We start from the raw sequence: 18,183 nt of genomic DNA on the forward strand, positions 1-18,183 counted from the left end.
TCCAGTCTCCAACTAGACTTGCTGAAGGCCTGGGTCCAGGGTCAGGGAGTTCTGTATCTCTGAGTTCTGAACTGGTTGTTGATCTCGTTGAAGACCACGTCTGAACTGGGCTCTTCTAAGGCAGTGATAGTCCTGTCATGAAATGGACTACCTGCAATGGAACACACTGGAGTTACATCTTACATCCCTAAAGATATCGGCATCCAGATTATTATTAGAAGTATTTCTGAGGTAAACTCATGAATAAAATGGACCATGAATGAAGACAGCTGGTTACGGTTGATAGGCTTCCAGCATCTAATTTTTAAGGGCCAAATGATTCTGGTGATTCACTGTTTAATAAATGTACAGTATGACATTCTTTCTGACATCTGGCAGCATGAAAGGCCATGGTCATAAGGAAAATCAGATAAGGGGAACAGCATCACACATGAGTAGTGGCATCAGAGCCAGCTGGCCAGCAACAGTTGGTGCAGAGTCACTAGATGCAGTCACTATTTGATTGGATGAGTTAAGCTGTATAAATCCTGCTGGAAAGTGCACCACCTACACACTTTGACTGAAAATGACACATACAAAGACAAACTTTACTGATAATGACACATATAAACACACTTGGACTGATGACACATACAAACACATAGATAATGACACACATAAACACACATTTTGGCTGATCGTGACACATGCAAACACACACTTTGACTGATAATGACACATGCAAACACACACCAGATGTGGTGCACATCAGTATAAAGATTAACAAAGTGGGGTCATCTAGCTTTGGCCAGAGCTCAAACCGTATGGCTAGCGGCAAATGACACAAGGTAGAAATCATCTCAAAACATGGCAACAGCAAGTTGAGAGGTTATAAAGGCCTTTATTGAGATGAAGAGGAAGCCATCCCCTGCTCCCCTTATTTTATTAGGATGTCATGCTTCCACTTTTATCAAGGCCAAAATATAGATCAGCATGTACATTAAAGGATTTCTCCACTGTTGGTCTGACCCAGATATATTAGGTGTTTGTAAACACCAGTACATACCTATTCCTCCAGCAGGCCTTTCTTGGGGGTCACTGGCCAAGATGGAAGAGTTGAAGGAATTGTTGGATCTAGAGGAGTTATCTGAGCTGAGAGAAATGACTCTAGTGTTTGCTGAAACAGACTTCTTTTCTGTCTTTTGTGTTGCAGTTCGGCTCCACTCTGGGATGAGAAAAGAAGAATAAATGAAAATCCTTAAACATAATTTAAATTACATGAAATATCACAATTTAGTTTTACATAGAAGGTTCTGCTCATGTCCCCTGTGATTTCAAAGGTTAACTCCAAGATCCCAGGTCTCTGCCTCATCCAAGTTTTAGGACAACAGGTCTTACCTGAATTCTCAGCCAGCCTCAGTCTACCACAGCAGAGATAAGTCCTCCACTGTCTCCTCACGTTCTCCTTCACAGCACAGTGGAACACAAAAATAAAGAACCCTGCAAAAGAAAACAAGCTCCAAGTTAAAGTCCAGCGTTTCCAGATCTCTGTGAAATATATGGGTTAATTATTTACTTAATATATGGGAAATACAGTTTTCCTCCCAAAAAATGAATATATTAAAAAGCAGCTTTTTTGTTTCCCAACAACAGGATGATTTGGTAGTACACCAGTCATAAAAAAGTATTTATGTGAGTAAATTGCTGATCGGTCAGTTCATCCTTCTCCCTTCTCTATATTGCTGATTAGAAGTTCAAAAAACACAATTCACGAGCTACAGTACTGTTTTTATGTTGCTAGGCACAAACATTGTCTTCTCGCCGGTGTAGCTTTTCAGTATGTCTTTGGGGTACAAGATAAACTAGGGATTTTTTTCATGCCAATTAAACCGCTGTGCTCATGATGCACTTTCCTGTCCCATACAAGACAATTGGGTCTCTGAGGTCCTCTTGGAAAGTTCAACCATGAAATAACGGGAGAACACAAGTACCCACTTTGAAACATGGCCACGAAGTACGTAGCTTGAATGTACACAGAGATATTTATAAGAAGGTGTTGGCATCACATGCTGTGTCTTTTAAGTATCACCTGGACACACACCTCTCTGCGAAACCCCACAAGCTATCCTCTCAGAATGTGAAGGTACATGTCGGAGTTCTGAATCTCACCTTGAAAAGAGTTGAAGATGGCGAATAGGTACATAAAGGCCAGGTTGACAGGTCCCCAGGCAAAGAAGGCAAAGCCCCAGCTCAGTCCCAGGAGGAGGGTGAGCCCAATCACACTGCGGAGGTCCTGGACCCCATTACGGTGCCTCGTGTTGTGGGGGTTCTGCCGCTTTATCCGACACAGCTGAACCATCACTACCACAAACATGATGAGGTTAAACAGGAAGATAACACAGAAGTAGGCCACCACGGCTACATAGAAGGCAATGTCGTTCTTCAGCCAGCAGCTGTCAGGGAGGAAGAGAAAAGAGCTGTGTTAGGATAAGGGACCACACTTGGATTGGTGAGCTATCCTGTTCCGCCACTTATACATTGTGCATATATTTCAGCACGATCTTTATAATGTACTCACTTCAGCTGATTACTTCAGACTCTAAATTTTTATATTTCATAAATCGAAAGTTATTTCTCCTAAGTTCTTTCAATTTGTAGTTACGACATTGTTTCATAGCGACAACTTGCCACGGGCTCAGGAGAGTCAAAGATCAGGTCAGTGATCCTCTTGCTGGTGCTCGACCAGTCACAAGGAGTCAAAACAGGGTTTCGAATACATGGTACTCACAAGTCATCTGAAGGGGTGCCATCCGAGTACTTTGCGTAGCCAACAAGGCCGTAATTGTCCTTATCAATAGCAATAACGATGATGACCACAAGAAGTGGCACGCCTATAATGAAAGATGACAGTTACATTAATTTAAACCCGGTGGCTGATTTAACCCTAACGAAAACAAATGAAGAATTTGTCACCTACCCCAGCCGACGAGAGAAAACTTGAGCATGTGGTTGGATATGTACGTGTTGAAGACCTTGACCAGGGCTATGTACATGTGAACTGCCTCCAAGCCCATCCAGGTGAAGGACGCCAGTAGGAAGTAGTGGAGGAACCAGGCAGTGGAGATGCACAGCCCCTTGGCGTTGGGGTAGAGGGCCAGCCAGGAGTCCAGGAGGAACACCAGGTTCAGGAACAACAGGGCCAGACAAAGCTGGATCAGGATCTTAGAAGGTATGTCCTTACGCAGTTTTCTAAAGGAACACAGAGAAACACGCCGATCAGACCTCCTTCACACGTCTCTGTGTTTAGGTCTCCGGGTAGACAGGGGGGTTCAGACTCACCCGAAGGCCAGGTAGGTGAGCAGAGTGACGGACAGGAAGATGGCAGACACTCCACAGCCGATGTATGTGATGTAGGTGAGGATTGTGTCCTGGAGAGGGCTGGTTATGCCCGTTCTGGAGAGGTCCTGCCAGAAGAACGACCAAAGACGTTGTGCACAATAAATCTTTCTAAAAACCTGTTCCCACCGACTGGGGAGAGATCCCATTAAAGCCTGTCTCAGAAAGGACTCACTAGTAGTACACCAAAGCTGGTGAGATGGTTGCAGGCACAGACAGTCTCGTTGTCTGTGCTGTTCTGGACAGAGCAGCCGTTTCGGTTCCAGCCTCCAGAGCCACCTACCAGGAGACATTTTTACAGTTCTAGTGACTGTTATTGAGATTGTTTGCTTCATTTTAGGAGACACAAGCAGTATACTTACCATTTACGCTAAAGTCCCAGAATGCACATGAAACCACAAAGTTTGCCTGTGTGGAGAAACGATAAAAAAGGAAAGGGTGTCATGGATCTATTGTGAAAACAAGTTGACTAAACTGACTTCCACAGCGTTTGTATAATTTATGCCACTGATTTTAAGCTTATTTGCCAAAATGTGTCCCTGTTTTTGTATACAATGTCCAGTGCTATGTTTTTGTATAATATCATCCCCTGTCTATATATAAATGTTTCTTGCAATCTACCAGTTATATTATATGGTGCCAATTCAATTTGGTACATATTTTTTGTGCTTAAGATCTGGAATTCATCTAGAAATACTCAAAATGTCACATTCTGCATGTTGTTTTTCAATCTGGATTAAATGCTTATAAATAGAAAGAATTGAAGTGTGTCAATTCAAGTCAATGATTTGTCAGTTCTACTCATTTTACTTCTAACCACATAATCCTCATTTGCCCGGCAAACTCCAGGTATAGAAGTATTTTTAAACTCAACCTTAGTTATAAGGTCTTCACTAAAATACAGCTCTGGAAAAAAATTAAGAGACCACTGCACCTTTTTCTTTCCTTTCCAAAAAAGTTGAAAAGGAAAGTTCTGTGTGAGGAACAGAAGCATTCCATTTGCAGTGGTCTCTTAATTTTAACCCTTCTGTTCCTCACTCAAAAACATCGTTTTCGACTCTGTTGGAAAGGAAAGATAAAGGTGCAGTGGTCTCTTAATTTCTTCTCACAAAAGTGAAGGCCAGGTAGACCCCTTACATTTTTGCAAATATTTGATTATATCTTTTCATGTGACAACAGTGAAGAAATTACACTTTGCCACAATGTAAAGTAGTGAGTGTACAAATTGTATAACAGTGTAAATTTGCTGTCCCCTCAAAATAATTCAACACACAGCCATTAATGTCTAAACCACTGGCAACAAAAGTACACCCCTAAGTGAAAATGTCCAAATTGGGCCCAATTAGCCATTTACCCGGTGTCATGTGACCTGTTAGTGTTACAAGGTCTCAGGTGTGAATGGGGAGCAGGTGTGTGACATTTGGTGTTATTGCTCTCACACTCCCTCATACTGGTCACTGGAAGTTCAACATGACACTTCATGGCAGAGGATCTGAAAAAAAGAACTGTTGCTCTACATAAAGATGGCCTAGGCTATAAGAAGATTGCCAAGACCCTGAAACTGAGCTGAAGCATGATGGCCAAGACCATACAGCGGTTTAACAGGACCGGTTCCACTCAGAACAGGCCTCGCCATGGTCGACCAAAGAAGCTGAGTGCACGTGCTCAGCATCATATCCAGAGGTTTTCTTTGGGAAATTGACGTGTGAGTGCTGCCAGCATTGCTGCAGAGGTTGAAGGGGTTGGCGGTCAGTCTGTCAGTGCTCAGACCATACGCCGCACACTGCATCAAATTGGTCTCCATGGCTGTCATCCCAGAAGGAAGCCTCTTCTAAAGATGATGCACAAGAAAGCCTGCAAACAGTTTGCTGAAGACAAGCAGACTAAGGACATGGATTACTGGAACCATGTCCTGTGGTCTGATGAGACCAAGATAAACTTATTTGGTTCAGATGGTGTCAAACATGTGTGGCGGCAACCAGGTGAGGAGTACAAAAACAAGTGTGTCTTACCTACAGTCAAGCATGGTGGTGGGAGAGTCATGGTCTGGGGATGCATGAGTGCTGCCGGCACTGGGGAGCTACATATCATTGAGGGAACCATGAATGCCAACATGTACTGTGACATACTGAAGCAGAGCATGATCTCCTCCCTTCAGATGCTGGACCGCAGGGCAGTATTCCAACATGATAATGACCCTAAACACACCTCCAAGACGACCACTGCCTTGCTAAAGAAGCTGAGGGTAAAGGTGATGGACTGGCCAAGCATGTCTCCAGACCTAAACCCTATTCTGCGGGGCTTCCTTAAACAGAAGGTGGAGGAGCGCAAGGTCTCTAACATCTACCAGCTCCGTGATGTCGTCATGGAGGAGTGGAAGAGGACTCCAGTGGTAACCTGTGAAGCTCTGGTGAACTCCATGCCCAAAAGGGTTAAGGCAGTGCTGGAAAATAATGGTGACCACACAAAATATTGACACTTTGGACCCAATTTGGACAATTTCACTTAGGAGTGTACTCCCTTTTGTTGCCAGCAGTTTAGAAATGAATGGCTGTGTGTTGTGTTATTTTGAGGGGACAGCAAATGTACACTGTTATACAAGCTGTACACTCACTAATTTACATTGTAGCAAAGTGTCATTGTAGCAAAGTGTTGTCACATGAAAAGATATAATCAAATATGTGAGGGGTGTACTCACTTTTATGAGATACTGTATATATATACAGCATGTGTTTGTCTTACTCACTGGAATTGGCTCTGTGTTTCTCAGGGTGATGACCACATCATCACGCAGCGACTGAATGGACAGGTTGGCCACACTGGCCCCCAGTATTCCACTATTCAGTCTGCTGGATCCTAGGGCGGGGTCCTAAGTGACAGTTTGGAAAGAGTTTCACCATTACAATACTACAGTCGTTTTCCAGGCCTGGTTTCCTTTCAGAGTATTTGGGATGATTCTGGGTACCTGGAAGACAGTGCTCTTCTGGTAGAAGTTGAACTGGAGTCGGGAGGCCTGTAGCTGCTGCTCAGGAGAGAGGTTTGCTGTGAGAGTGGAGGGGAACGTGACGGAGCCCTGAGGGAGGGAAGACGCCTCTGTCATACTCCTCCTGGCTCTGACGACATCACGGATCTACAGGGGGTACATTACTCAACATTATAGAGGAAAGGGTCAACATTTATCTTGTGGGTACAGTATTTGAGTTTCTGTCTTCACTGGAAGGTTTTGGTTATACCTGCACACTGTTGGGGTCTGGGATGGAGAAAGACGTTTGCTGGAAATTACTCCCGTCCACTGTTTTGACAGCAAGAGCGACCGACTTTGTTAAAATCGAAACCTCCTGCTGGACGACCAGTTTCAGGCCCACAGTGTCAACAATCCCAATGATCCTGGTAGAGAAAGGTGCTGTCACTCTGGATTTATGAAAGCAGTGGTGTCAGGCAGAGCAATGTAACAATCTTATATTGTTTAATTCCAGGCAGCTCACTGTGTGGAGGAGGAGGCCAAGACATCAGGAGAGGCACCTAGCAGGTTGCTGACAATATTCAGTGAGGTGTTTCCCAGGGCCAGGCTGACGTTGGGCCCAGCCAGCAGGGCCTCCAGCTGGGACACCAGCTGATTTACCTGGGAGGTATTCAGCGCGGACACATCTTTTGTCAGATCCAGCAAGTTGTTCGCCTGCTGTTCATTACTGCCAGCTGTGGTGCTGGAGGCTGTGGGGAAAGAAATCCTTAACAGGTGATGTTTTTAGAGGGAAGTGTTGACAGTGGACCTAAATGTTGACTGGAAATAAATGTAAACAGTTCGGAAGACCAAAACGGGCTAGGGTCCCGGTGGTTACCTGGGGTGGTCATTATCACAGGCGGCGAGGTGCTGTCTGAAGGGGCTGCCGTGGCATTTGCTGGTGGGACGATGGGGGCCGAGGTGTTTGCAGTGGTGTTACCCTGGCTGATGGCGTTGGGTTGCGATGTGGTAGTATTCAAGGCAGTAGAGTTGGTGTTGGGTTGCGATGTGGTAGTATTCAAGGCAGTAGAGGTGGTGTTGGGTTGCGATGTGGTAGTATTCAAGGCAGTAGAGTTGGTGTTGGGTTGCGATGTGGTAGTATTCAAGGCAGTAGAGGTGGTGTTGGGTTGCGATGTGGTAGTATTCAAGGCAGTAGAGGTGGTGTTGGGTTGTAAAGTGGTGTAAGGTGGAGGAGACAGCATGGTTGTGTTCGCCGGTAATGTGATGTTTGTTATCGGGCTGGGTGACGTATTAACATTGGGGACGCACACCTCATTTAGGAGGACACATATATTTGTTCCTTGGTTGCTAAAAAGAGAAACGTACATGGTTAATTCACAGTGCTTTATTTAGCTAAGACATGTGTAACACGGTTTCGCTGTGAATGAGAGATTTGACTGACCACCCAGTTATGTAGAAGCTCTCTTCAAACCCACAGAACTGAAGGGGAGTAATGGAAAAATTCAGGTAGATAAACGCTGAATCCAATAAATCTCCATTTGGTCCTGGCGAACCACAAATCCCTGTAGCAGATACAGGAACACAAACGCGGTCAGTCATACACACGGTATAACACACGGTGTAGTATACGAATCTCTTTGCAGATGCTCTCCACTTTCTATTTTAGGTTCACATACCAGCTTGCGTCACCTGTCCATTGTAGCCAATATTCTGCTCAGTACTGAAGACTGCCATCAAGGCAGTATTTACTTCACATACAGGGAAGTACATGTTCAAGCGTACAATAATCCTGCAACTTTGGAGACTAAAGAGAAAACAGTCATGCTCTAGTTGTTACTCAGTATCGACATCATCACAACAGTTAAGGCCTGCTGTCAGTAATGTTTTGTTTAGTTTTTTTCAGTAACAGTTTTAGCCTGCAATGGAACTTACTTAGTCATTTCGCCAATACATTGCACATTAGTATCCTATATGGAAACAACACAGGACATGCAGTTTTAAATGATATCACCCGGATATATTTTTCTTTTTAGAGCAAAAAGACAATGAGAAAATGTTGTTGGGTTGGAGTATCTCCATATAAATTACCTGATTTATAGTCGATATGTTAGGCAGCAAACAAGAAGGACTGTAACAGAGAACTATGTCAGGATAATATCCAACATGTAGTGTAGTGAGGCATGGTCCTTTTGAATGAACTCATTAAAATGGGTATGGGCAGAGGGGAAAACACTGAAAACTGATATAGAAATTAGAACACACCCGTTCTCTGAACTGTTGTTGCACAGAAGAGTGTTTTGTAGCACATTCATCTGGGGAAAGAAAAAAATGAAGAGTTATCAATACAGACTGGCAGGTATCTTAGGTTTTAAACACACATATACGGTCAAAAGTTTAGACAATTTTTGACCCATTCAAGTGAACACTCAGACAGACAAAACACACAGACAAATGCGTTTTCGACAGGCACACACACACACCACACACACACCACACACATGCACACACACCACGGGAAGTTGACAAAGTTACTCACCAGATAGTAGATGTATGAAATGTTTATAGTGGGATCTGTGATCTGTATGCCAAATGTATAGTAAGTATCTGAAACAAGGGAGGGGGGAGAACACTGTAATGGATCCATCACAGTATCAGTGAAATGATCAGATCTTATTCAATCTGTACTTACCTGTACTGGTACAATAAGAAGAGCAGTTGCACATTGTGGTATTCGCTGAAAAGCAGGAATAGGTAGGCTATTCATCAATAAAACAAACCCAACATGTTTTATAAAAACCCTGAATGTTGGAATGGCAAATGTATTTGATAGCCAGCGTAAATGTCAAAACATCAACATTAAAGTGAAAAAAAAAAAAGTTTTTTTACCGACAAGGGTTTCAGTGGAATTGCTACAGTTCATTTGGGTTTGGTTCCCAAGAGGTACAGAAACAGACACATCCTGTCCACTGTAAAAATGGGTCATATAAGGAGATTGGTTTGTACCACAAAAACATAGAAATCAGAGCAGACTTTTCCATGGCGATGTCCATCTTACCACGAGATGTTCACGGGTCCCTTGGAGTTACACATGTTTGGAGGAGAAAAGGTGCTGTTGAGGAAGGGGTCACAATTCGCCAAACCATTAATCGGTGGAAGTTGGCTATCACACAGACCCGCACCTACATTGAACAGACGAGGGGCTCAGATTAAGACATTCAGTACATTTCCATAATGCATTTTTAGAGTTCCATTCAGCGTTACATACCCACTCTCTCCACTCTATTTCCCACAATTTGGGCTTGTATGGAGCTGTTCTGCGCCCCCAACATCAGGGCCCGCTGGAAACAACAGGGTAACATGGGGTTCCTTAGCTTCAGCAGCATGTTGCATTGAGTACTCCTGGAGGGAAGGGGGTCAAATTAGCATAGAATCGCCTATTATCCTAACCAACAACAGTTTGGAAGTATATATTATTGTACAGAGTAATAATTTGATGAAGATGTCAATGTTTAGCGATTATTAGAGACATACAAATGTTAACTAGCACATCATTAATTATCATTTATGAAATTTCAGTGGAAATATTATTATTTTCAGCTAGTTGGTTAGCGATGTGAAAAAAAAATACAACCCCTATTATCGGCCATCTTACTATTTTGTTCAATAAAGTTTTATTAGGGGTCCTTGCCCCGAAGGGGCTCAGGAGCCCTATAATCTTTGTTAGTATTATTATTATTCCTATTTTTGGATAATTCATCTATTAGACTATGGGTCCAATTGAACACTAGGTGGCGCAATAATAAGCAATCTAAGTTGCTCCAAAAGCTCCACTGCCATTTCCACCCCATATGACCTAGAGGTCTGAAATTCGGTCCACATGTCCCTCTTCACCTAAGGAAAGAATTTGCCTCAAGAACCCAAAAAGTCTGCCATCTTGGATTTTCTGCCATTTTTAATTTTTTCTTGGTATATGGGTTCAAGCCCGTGGCAGAAAGGCCTCCACAAAGTTTAATTATAGTGCCTGATGGTGGCACTATAATCAACAAATGCGTGGGGCTCCATAGAAAATGAATGGAAGTCTATGGGGAATGAATGCAAGTCTATGCAGAATGAATGGGGGGCAATAGTGATTCAATGGGAGTCTATGGTAAACACATGGATTTCAAAGGGGAATGAATGGAGGTCAATGTGGAATGAATGGAAGTCAATGGTGATTCAGTGGGAGTCTATGGTAAACACATGGATTTCAAAGGGGAATGCATGGAGGTCAGTGTGGAATGAATGGCAGTCAATGGGTATTCAGTGGGAGTCTATGGGGAATGCAACCAATAGTTCCATTGATATATTTTATTTGTGTTACAAATGACTGACCACAGTCTTCTCTTAAGTGTTTACTAGAAAGTTTTTGCTACATTTCATGCCTTCTGGTGAAGAAGAAAAAAGAGACTGATCACTTTGATAATACGTGAGGATGTCTGGTCTGTCGCGCAAATTTCAAATTTCACGATTTGCAACTTGTCTAAAACAATTTCCATAAATGACATTTTTAAAATCTCAGAAAGAAGGATTTAACCTCCATACATCTCTATAAACCAAAAAGGGTTTTCAGCTAGCCCACAATTAGAAGCAATTAATGTTATTGCCCCCTCAAGATTCAAACCTGGGTCATCCACATGAGAGGCAATGTCTTTAACCACTATACCACCAAGCTGTACATTTGCCAAGTGTCGGTATAGTGTCTTGACATTAGATCATTTTGTCACATTAAAATACCAAGTTTGAATGTTTCATTAGACACCATTAAGTATTGTGTTAAACTGACTAACATTTCTTATAAAGTTTACTTCCACCACAAATATCATCTATGAACTATATGGCTTTTGCCACTGGCCGTTTTAACAACTTATTAGCCAGTTATAGGTTTACTAGTATCTAACTTACTAAGTGGAATATTCATAATAATTAAACAATTGCTAGCGAGACTGATGATTACACTGCCAAAACTATTTCATTTCATGGCATAAGAACTTTAGTTTTTCTTTCATTGGTGAATGACATCGGTACATTAACTATTAATATAGGTGACAATGACTGACATTTTCGTCAAGTGAAAAGACGAGAACCGTGGAAAACTACTGTTTTACTGCCCAAATGGTGGTGATCTAGCCTATATTACCCCAAAACGCATGCATACTTCAAAACAGGAGTGATCATTGTTATCTTCACTGGATTCGAATCCGGGTCTTCCACATGATAGGCAATGTCTTTAACCACCAGGCGAGACTGATGATTACACTGCCAAAGCTATTTAATTTCATGGCACAACAACGTTGGTTTTTCTTTCCTTCGTGAATGACATTAATGCAATAACTATCAATATAGGTGTCGATAACTGACTTTTTCGTCAAGCGAAATAGTTGCAATATAAACATAAAAAGTTTTATTTTAGGATTAGTATAATATAGCTACTGAATTTTGTAGCTAGCAAAGTTTTTATCTATCCTGAACAAATCTTAATGCGTAATTTTTGATGGTGACAAGCCTCAAACACAGGACCTCTTGCTTGGTAGTCCACGTCTCTAACCACTACGCTATTTAACAAGGGGCAGCTAGCTACTCACTCACTCAGTAAGAGACATTCACTCTTCTTGGCCGGCTTTGCTTACGCAGTCCGGTAAAAATGGTGGTAAGCTAGCTGAAAGGGGATATTTAATTTCAAAACGTGTTGTTTTCCAGTGATTTAGTTCTCCAACCACAAGAAATGGCTGATAATAGGGGGACGTTAGCTATGTTGTGGAGAGGGACAATGGACTTTGTACTATAGTATTGAAATTGCTATAGTAACTAACCTGATATCTGTTTTATTGGCGCATGTCGCTTCCAGGCCCTGTAGAAACATATGTTTTCATTAAACACAGACTTTCAAAGAGAAATTAAATGGACCCTATTAAATGTACAGTATCTACTTGCACATGGCAGGTTTGTCTGGAGAGGTCTAGTCTTACCTGAAACTGGCTGGAAGCAGCCAGATATGTCGAACTGACTGAGGAGGTTTGCAGTGTGTCTGTCAACATCGTGCCATTTGATAGTACAGGACTGCAGGTGTCCAAGTAAGTTTCAAATAGACCAGAGAGCTGAAAAAGGAACAATGATGCCTTCACATTTGGTGTAGGTCAATACTAAACAAATGAAGGTCTTCGAACCTATCCCCCACACATCCATCAGTGTCCCGGCCCTGGGGCCTACCCAGTCATCAATGTCTGATTCATTCTTCAGGTCTCCATTCACATTCACAGTCAGGACCATCCAGTAGTACACATCTGGAAGACATAAACATAGTTACATGTTTCAAATACACGTTGAACAGTTTAAACTTTATCTATGTTAAATACTTCTAACAAAAAATGAATTTTGAAATGCCTAACAAAGGTGAAGAATATAAAAACACAACTTTGTTTAGATAAATATAACATTTGAATAGACAGTAGTTAAATGTAAAATTAAGTATCATAATAATTATTCAGTAAATTTACATTGATTGGCACAGAACACAGAGTAGTTGCATTGACCTTTTTTGTAACAGAAAGGAGATGATTGAGGATCAGTAAACATTTAACCATGATATAGCCTCAACACTTTATCATGATACAAATAAATAACCATGAGATAACCCTAACACAGTTACCATGACACAAATAAATAACAATGTGATAACATCAGACAAACACAACACATAACCATCAGAAAAACCAATGCAATACTTAGTGCCACAAAAAACTATTAAAACGTCTTACACAAATCCTGTGATTACTCATTGAGTCACACCCATCCTGAAAATGCTCGACTTGGGCTGGAGCTCTCTGGAGCCAAGTGCTGAAGTTATGTACTGGAGTTAAGCAATGAAGTAATGTACTGAAGTTATGTACTGGAGTTAAGCACTGAAGTTATGTACTGAAGTTATGTACTGGAGTTAAGCACTGAAGTTATGTACTGAAGTTATGTACTGGAATTAAGCACTGAAGTTATGTACTGAAGTTATGTACTGAAGTTATGTACTGAAGTTATGTATTGGAGTTATGTACAGTGTCCTATCTCAAAAGTATTATCTCCTGCACCGGAATTTAAACTGTATGGCACCCAAAATAAAAGACTGAGACTCACCTGTAGTGACGTTAGAGGTGACTGTTGTTGCCAAAGATGTGGCAGATCCAGGAGAAGTGGTATTTTCAGATGTCACTGTAGAGAGTGAAGGAGGTGAAGATGAAACATTTTGAGCAAATGAATATCCTGAGGACAGAAACAGATGTCAACAGCCGTCCGCACGCAACCTTACAGCAACCTTAGACAATAAGCAACAACTGGGTCCTCTTGAAGGTGGAGAGGGAGAAAAAAATGTTTTAACTGTTAATTTCTTGCAGTTCTATCCCTGTTCCCATTGGGCTTAGAGAAAATGTTTTTAAATTAAGTTTAAATAAAATAGCTGTTCCATTCATATTGCCAAGCGGTGGAGAAACTCGATGTTACAAGGAAACAAAGTGAGGATGAGGGCAGCTATAACTGAGAGACAAACACTACACCTACCTAAGAGCAGAAAGGACATTGGTTGGGGGCATCCCTTTACCCAATGGTTGGGCCCATAGGTTCCAACCTCCCGTCCGTGGATTGAGGGCCGTGATTACATGGAAGGCAGGGCTTTCGATGGGCTTGAGCCGTAATTGGCCTTGAGAGGCGTACATTTAGAATGTGCTCACATGTGGTGGCCATAAGAGCCCCCCATAGTGTCATATCGACTGACAGGGAACCATGTGTGACTGTCGTCAACACCTCACAGTCCTTCCAAGCTGCACACTCCCCACCTCACAGTCCTTCCAAGCTGCACATTCCCCACCTCACAGTCCTTCCCACCTGCACTCTCCCCACCTAACAGTCCTTCCCACCTGCACTCTCCCCACCTCACAGTCCTTCCCACCTGCACTCTCCCCACCCCAACAAACAAAGGAAATTCCCTGTGCTTGTTAACTCGAGGGCTGTTTTACGCTCTCTGATTAGGGTCGATGTCAGCAGATCATGTGGAACCAGGCTGCTGTCTTTCAGTAAAGAAAACCAAACACATAACCATGAGGAAAACCAATGCAACACTTAGCTCAACACAAGCCCCAGGATTTAGACACCCTCTTCCATTAATCCTGTGGTTACACATTGTGTTACACCCATCCACTATTACTGAGACTCACCTGTAGTGACGTTAGAGGTGACTGTTGTTGCCAAGGATGTGGAGGATCCAGGAGAAGTGGTGTTTTCAAAGATCACTGTCGAACCTGATGGGGTGAAAATGAAGGATATTACTGCAATTCAGTAAATACAAAACTATTGAGTTTAAACTGAGTTTGCTGCAATTCTAATCATTTTGCTATGGGGTGGAAAGAAAACATTGACAGATTTTGCAACTACCCGGAGGGGAACGTGTGAACGGTACATTTCAGAAATGCGGTAATTGTGGCCTGGGGTGGCCTGGGGTGCTCTAGTGCCTCAGCTGAACGTATGTCGCTGTGGGTTGATTTAAATTCTGGCCTACTGCTATTTTAGCAGAACCTCTCCTATATTTTCACCAGTTTCTCTCAGTAAAGAAAGCACAAAATGCCCCAAAAAAATGTATACACATCAATGTATATATACAAATATATATATATACTCAACAAAAATGTATCTGCTATCTTTACTTCTGCAATCCTCCAAGTGTATGTAATGTTCAAGTATGAACACAGAGAAATACGTTTATTTATTTATGTTTATGAAAGTTTATTTTTCTTTATACTAGGACCATTACGGTGAAACCACTATTTAGGTGTGAATTAAGTCATCAAACAGTCAGAGACTTGTTAAGGACACTTGTATATGACAACAAGGTCCAAGAAAACCCTGTTAATTTCTCAAACAGGTCCAACACCTGCAGTAGCGCAATACCACCAGAGGCACATTAAAAAAGGTACATGATAAGAAGGTTCTGCGGGATCCTCTTCATTTCATGTATACCTCCAAAGATTAACAATATACAGTCACCTCCATTGTCTCCTTGCTGTTTCTGCTCAGTAAGTAATAGATTGTAACAGTATCATTATTGAACGCTGCTCAGGGAAGGAACATTTGTTTGGATTCTATGCTGGGGTTTTCTCCCTGTTACATCTAGTAATCAAACAAGCCTTTTGCTCCACACTGAATCAAATGGCAGAATTGAATGAATCAAACAGGATTATCTGTATTCTTTATGTTATAATATCATTAAGTAGGCTGTCATGTCTTTGTACCTGTATATTCTTGTCTGGTATTTTGCAGAGTTCTATATTTTGTGGGGAAGCACAGAAAAAGTAGCCGCTGCATTTGTCAGTGTCTAAAAGGGTTTCAAACCAGGCGGCTATCTTTCATTAAAGAAAACCGAACACATAACCATGAGGTAAACTAATGCAACACTTATCTCAACACAAGCCCCAGTATCAAGATATTATCTTCCATTAATCCTGTGGTTACACATTGTGTTACACCCATCCACTATTACTGAGACTCACCTGTAGTGACGTTAGAGGTGACTGTTGTTGCCAAGGATGTGGAGGATCCAGGAGAAGTGGTGTTTTCAAAGATCACTGTCGAACCTGATGGGGTGAAAATGAAGGATATTACTGCAATTCAGTAAATACAAAACTATTGAGTTTAAACTGAGTTTGCTGCAATTCTAATCATTTTGCTATGGGGTGGAAAGAAAACATTGACAGATTTTGCAACTACCCGGAGGGGAACGTGTGAACGGTACATTTCAGAAATGCGGTAATTGTGGCCTGGGGTGGCCTGGGGTGCTCTAGTGCCTCAGCTGAACGTATGTCGCTGTGGGTTGATTTAAATTCTGGCCTACTGCTATTTTAGCAGAACCTCTCCTATATTTTCACCAGTTTCTCTCAGTAAAGAAAGCACAAAATGCCCCAAAAAAATGTATACACATCAATGTATATATACAAATATATATATATACTCAACAAAAATGTATCTGCTATTTTTACTTCTGCAATCCTCCAAGTGTATGTAATGTTCAAGTATGAACACAGAGAAATACGTTTATTTATTTATGTTTATGAAAGTTTATTTTTCTTTATACTAGGACCATTAAGGTGAAACCACTATTTAGGTGTGAATTAAGTCAACAAACAGTCAGAGACTTGTTAAGGACACTTGTATATGACAACAAGGTCCAAGAAAACCCTGTTAATTTCTCAAACAGGTCCAACACCTGCAGTAGCGCAATACCACCAGAGGCACATTAAAAAAGGTACATGATAAGAAGGTTCTGCGGGATCCTCTTCATTTCATGTATACCTCCAAAGATTAACAATATACAGTCACCTCCATTGTCTCCTTGCTGTTTCTGCTCAGTAAGTAATAGATTGTAACAGTATCATTATTGAACGCTGCTCAGGGAAGGAACATTTGTTTGGATTCTATGCTGGGGTTTTCTCCCTGTTACAACTAGTAATCAAACAAGCCTTTTGCTCCACACTGAATCAAATGGCAGAATTGAATGAATCAAACAGGATTATCTGTATTCTTTATGTTATAATATCATTAAGTAGGCTGTCATGTCTTTGTACCTGTATATTCTTGTCTGGTATTTTGCAGAGTTCTATATTTTGTGGGGAAGCACAGAAAAAGTAGCCGCTGCATTTGTCAGTGTCTAAAAGGGTTTCAAACCAGGCGGCTATCTTTCATTAAAGAAAACCGAACACATAACCATGAGGTAAACTAATGCAACACTTATCTCAACACATGCCCCAGTATCAAGATATTATCTTCCATTAATCCTGTGGTTACACATTGTGTTACACCCATCCACTATTACTGAGACTCACCTGTAGTGACGTTAGAGGTGACTGTTGTTGCCAAGGATGTGGAGGATCCAGGAGAAGTGGTGTTTTCAAAGATCACTGTCGAACCTGATGGGGTGAAAATGAAGGATATTACTGCAATTCTAAGCATTTGGCCATATAGCAAAGACATATTTATCAGTTTTAAATTAAGACTGATGTAATTCTACTCATTATGCCGTGAGGTGGAGAGAAAACTGTTTACAGTCAAACAGTTTTTGCAGCTACAGTACAGGGAGGGAAAGGAGGTGAGGGTTTGCTCTGCTTCACCAGCAGGGAGTTTCTCGTTCTCTCAGTTTCTAAACAAACCTGTTTCTTTATTTGGACATGAAATCAAAATGGCAGACTTGTATGTAATGAACATTACTCATCGAGTCACACCCATCCACTGGTACTGACACTTGCCTGTCGTTACATTAGAGGGGACTGTTGAGAGGAAAGATGCAAAGGATCCCTGTGATGTGGCGCTTCCAGAGGTCACTGTAGGGGGTGAAGATGATAAATCTCGTGCAAATCCTGAAGACAGAAACAGTGGAGAACTTATTTTTTTCTCCAAATGACATTTTCTGCTGTTTTACCCATTTTGCCAGAGGTATAGAGTGAATCGTCCAGTTATACAGCTATTAGGAGGGTAAAGTGGGAATGAAACATTTCAGAAATGCAGTAATTGTGGCCGGTGGTGTTCCAACAGTCTGGGCTAGGGCCTCGGCTGCATTTTGTCACTCTGACTTTGGTTCCAATTCCGGCCTGCTGCTATTTTATTACACACTCTCCCAAAATGTCACCACTTCTATCCTCTGTAAACAAAGCACAAAATGCCCCAGAATTGAATATACACAAAGAAATGTATATATAAAAATAGATATCTGAAATTTCTACTTTTGCAATCCTTCAAGTATATGTAATGTTCAGGTACACCAACATTTGAAGAGAAATATG

General features: G+C 41.6%; 1 protein-coding gene across 2 annotated transcripts; it reads right to left on the reverse strand.

The window, feature by feature from the left end:
* On the reverse strand, positions 1–17,570 carry LOC105027701 (adhesion G-protein coupled receptor G2). 2 transcript variants are annotated; one of them, XM_034293397.1, is made up of 31 exons: positions 17,314–17,570; positions 15,901–15,984; positions 14,572–14,655; positions 13,499–13,573; positions 12,584–12,657; positions 12,343–12,471; positions 12,187–12,224; positions 9,603–9,736; positions 9,393–9,516; positions 9,224–9,303; positions 9,027–9,071; positions 8,874–8,941; positions 8,600–8,649; positions 8,426–8,465; positions 8,270–8,304; positions 8,014–8,141; positions 7,779–7,899; positions 7,215–7,684; positions 6,861–7,086; positions 6,609–6,762; positions 6,341–6,505; positions 6,122–6,244; positions 3,738–3,783; positions 3,551–3,654; positions 3,319–3,443; positions 2,957–3,228; positions 2,768–2,870; positions 2,149–2,432; positions 1,378–1,479; positions 1,046–1,204; positions 1–151 (listed from the first exon to the last, which is right to left on the reverse strand). In XM_034293397.1, the coding sequence occupies exons 1-31, from the start codon at positions 17,375–17,377 to the stop codon at positions 42–44; spliced, it is 3,816 nt and encodes a 1,271-aa protein (XP_034149288.1). In that variant the 5' UTR covers positions 17,378–17,570; the 3' UTR covers positions 1–41. The 2 variants fall into 2 exon arrangements, with proteins under 2 accessions (XP_034149288.1, XP_034149289.1); XM_034293398.1 differs by lacking the exon at positions 13,499–13,573 and having other exon boundaries at positions 17,314–17,569.
* Between the last annotated feature and the right edge of the window lie 613 nt (positions 17,571–18,183).

The sequence above is a fragment of the Esox lucius genome, chromosome 7 (assembly GCF_011004845.1).
Source record: "Esox lucius isolate fEsoLuc1 chromosome 7, fEsoLuc1.pri, whole genome shotgun sequence".
In the NCBI taxonomy this organism is placed as follows: domain Eukaryota; kingdom Metazoa; phylum Chordata; class Actinopteri; order Esociformes; family Esocidae; genus Esox; species Esox lucius.

Bases quoted from the DNA above. Each gene is read 5' to 3' on its own strand.
- LOC105027701 (XM_034293397.1), bottom strand. From the start codon at position 17,377: ATGTCTTTGCTATATGGCCAAATGCTTAGAATTGCAGTAATATCCTTC. The intron at 6,763-6,860 runs GTGAGCTGCCTG...TTTCTCTACCAG, and splicing joins TTGGCCTCCTCCTCCACACA to GATCATTGGGATTGTTGACA. The intron at 6,506-6,608 runs GTATAACCAAAA...TACCCCCTGTAG, and splicing joins CAGACCCCAACAGTGTGCAG to ATCCGTGATGTCGTCAGAGC.